Here is a 2,548-nt window from a genome sequence, read left to right on the forward strand (position 1 = left end):
TGGTCGTTGGGTCTACTATTAAATCTCTCTCAATTGATCTCCTTGCTCTCCAAGTTTCTTATTGGGGTTTTGTTTTTTTCAATCGTTGTCTTTAATTCTCTGTTTTTTGTTCTTTGAGTATGTTCATTTAAGGAAAGTTCCGTACACAAAGAAGAAGAAGAAAATATGATTTTTCAGAAGATTGTTCTCTTCGTTCTTCTCCTTTCCCTCTGCTTCTCTCCTTTGAATCCCGCTGCTGCAGCTCATGGCCAAAACGGGTTCAAGTGCAATGATTCTTTACTTGTTGGGGTAGTGCTCCCTGATCACCCAGGCTTCAATTCAGATTCTTCTTCGGCCAACACAGGTTGTCTTCTATCAAAAACGAAGAAGATTTCGTCTAAACTCCCTGTAGCAACCATGCCTGAAGAAGAAGATGATGGGTATGTGGTAGGTAGAGAAGCAACCTATAAAGGGTCTCTGAAACTCCACCTCAAGCACAGATCAACAACTCAAAAAGCCCAAACAGAGAAGAAGGAATCGGTCAATGAATTCACCTCCAGAGACCTCACCAGAATCCATACACTTCACAGGAGGATCATTGAGAGGAAGAACCAAAAGCTGCCATTGACGGTGCTTAAACAGGTTCCTGCACCAGCAGCGGCACCGGAATCTATTAAAGCTGAATCCATGGGCAACCTAGTGGCTACTCTGCAATCTGGGGTCAGCCTTGGATCCGGAGAGTACTTTATGGATGTTTTTGTGGGTACCCCTCCAAAGCATTTCTCTCTTATACTTGATACTGGTAGTGATCTAAATTGGATACAATGTCTTCCCTGCCATGACTGTTTTGAGCAGAATGGTCCCTATTACAACCCACAAGAATCTTCTTCTTTTCACAATATAAGTTGCCATAACCCTCATTGTGACCTTGTATCCTCCCCTGATCCTCCACGACCCTGCAAATCTGAGAACCAGAGCTGCCCCTACTTCTATTGGTACGGCGACTTCTCGAACACCACTGGAGATTTCGCCGTCGAGACATTCACCATCAATCTCACCAACCCTTCTGGAAAGTCAGAATTCCAGAAGGTTGAGAATGTTATGTTTGGATGTGGGCACTGGAACAGAGGCCTCTTTCATGGAGCAGCTGGATTATTAGGACTTGGGAGAGGCCCTCTCTCATTCTCCTCCCAACTTAGGTCACTCTATGGACACACTTTCTCCTACTGTCTTGTAGACAGGAACAGTGATTTGAGTGTTACTAGCAAGTTGATCTTTGGAGAAGACAAGAGTCTTATGAGCCAACCCAATTTGAATTTCACTTCATTGGTAGTTGGAAAGGAAAACCCAGTTGATACATTTTACTATGTTCAGATAAAATCGATCGTAGTCGGCGGTGAAGTCTTGAAAATCCCGGCGGAGACATGGCAGTTGTCGTCAGAGGGCACCGGAGGAACCATTATCGATTCCGGCACAACACTTAGTTACTTTGCTGATCCTGCATATCAGATTATTAAGGAGGCATTCATAAAGAAGGTGAATGGCTACTCTGTAGTGAAAGATTTTCCTATGTTGGAACCATGTTACAATGTGTCTGGAGTAGAGAAACTAGAGCTTCCCAAATTCGCAATTCTGTTTGAAGATGGAGCTGTATGGAATTTCCCGATCGAGAACTACTTCATCCGATTCGACCCTGAAGAGATTGTTTGTTTGGCGATTCTGGGTACTCCACATTCTTCTCTTTCGATACTGGGGAACTACCAGCAGCAGAACTTCCATATTTTGTATGATACAAAGAAATCTAGGCTGGGTTTTGCACCCATGAAGTGTTCTGATCTTTAAATTCTCACAAACAATGAGAATGATTCTTGAAAAAACAAGGTGATTTTGGTTTAATGTAGGACTTGAAGATATACAGATGAAATGCAAGAGGCCACACTATCCCTGTAGTGGATCCTAAATTGTTAGATTTTTAGGTATAGAGCTTGATGACCCTATAGACATTAGGTTTGGAGGGAGGTTCTGAGTTCATTTTCCCTCTGAAGAGAGGTAGGCATAGGACACATGAAATTAGATTTATTATTTTTCCACTCTGAGTTTGGTCTGATAGACATTGCTAATGAGCTTATTATACTTTGTGAAACAATAAAAGAAGAAATGAAAAGTATACTTTGTCAAACATTTCAGATTTTCCTTTCTTTCCATGGTGTCATCTTTCCTGTTAGCCAAAACCTTTTCCAATTCAGATGTTCTTCAATAGTTGAGAACCTGAACTCACTTGTAGTTTCATCAAACTACAAAACACACACAGATTCTTTATTTCATAGAGTAACCTGAATCAAACTTCCAGCTACAAGAGTCTTGGCACATTTAACATTGCTGGAAATAATGATTAACAAGAGAAAAAGGAGAACCATATGTAATCACATCAATCACAGAGGTGTTCATATTCCAGATAAGGTTAAAGATTTTGCTTAATATTGATCAAATTAACAGGTTAATATTGAAAGCTTAATGACCAAGGTTAATATTGAAAGCTTAATGACCAAGGGGAGAAAAATATCTAACC

General features: G+C 40.7%; 1 protein-coding gene across 1 annotated transcript; it reads left to right on the forward strand.

Annotated features, from left to right (window-relative positions):
* Positions 1 to 1,907, forward strand: LOC122639378 (aspartyl protease family protein 2-like). The gene is made up of 2 exons (XM_043832220.1): positions 1 to 1,822; positions 1,892 to 1,907. Exon 1 carries the CDS (start codon positions 166 to 168, stop codon positions 1,819 to 1,821), a length of 1,656 nt encoding a protein of 551 aa, XP_043688155.1. The 5' UTR covers positions 1 to 165; the 3' UTR covers position 1,822; positions 1,892 to 1,907.
* The last annotated feature ends 641 nt before the right edge of the window (positions 1,908 to 2,548 follow it).

Source organism: Telopea speciosissima, chromosome 9 (genome assembly GCF_018873765.1).
Source record: "Telopea speciosissima isolate NSW1024214 ecotype Mountain lineage chromosome 9, Tspe_v1, whole genome shotgun sequence".
NCBI lineage: Eukaryota > Viridiplantae > Streptophyta > Magnoliopsida > Proteales > Proteaceae > Telopea > Telopea speciosissima.

Excerpts from the sequence above, each read along its gene's own strand:
- LOC122639378 (XM_043832220.1), top strand. The coding sequence starts at position 166 with ATGATTTTTCAGAAGATTGTTCTCTTCGTTCTTCTCCTTTCCCTCTGC.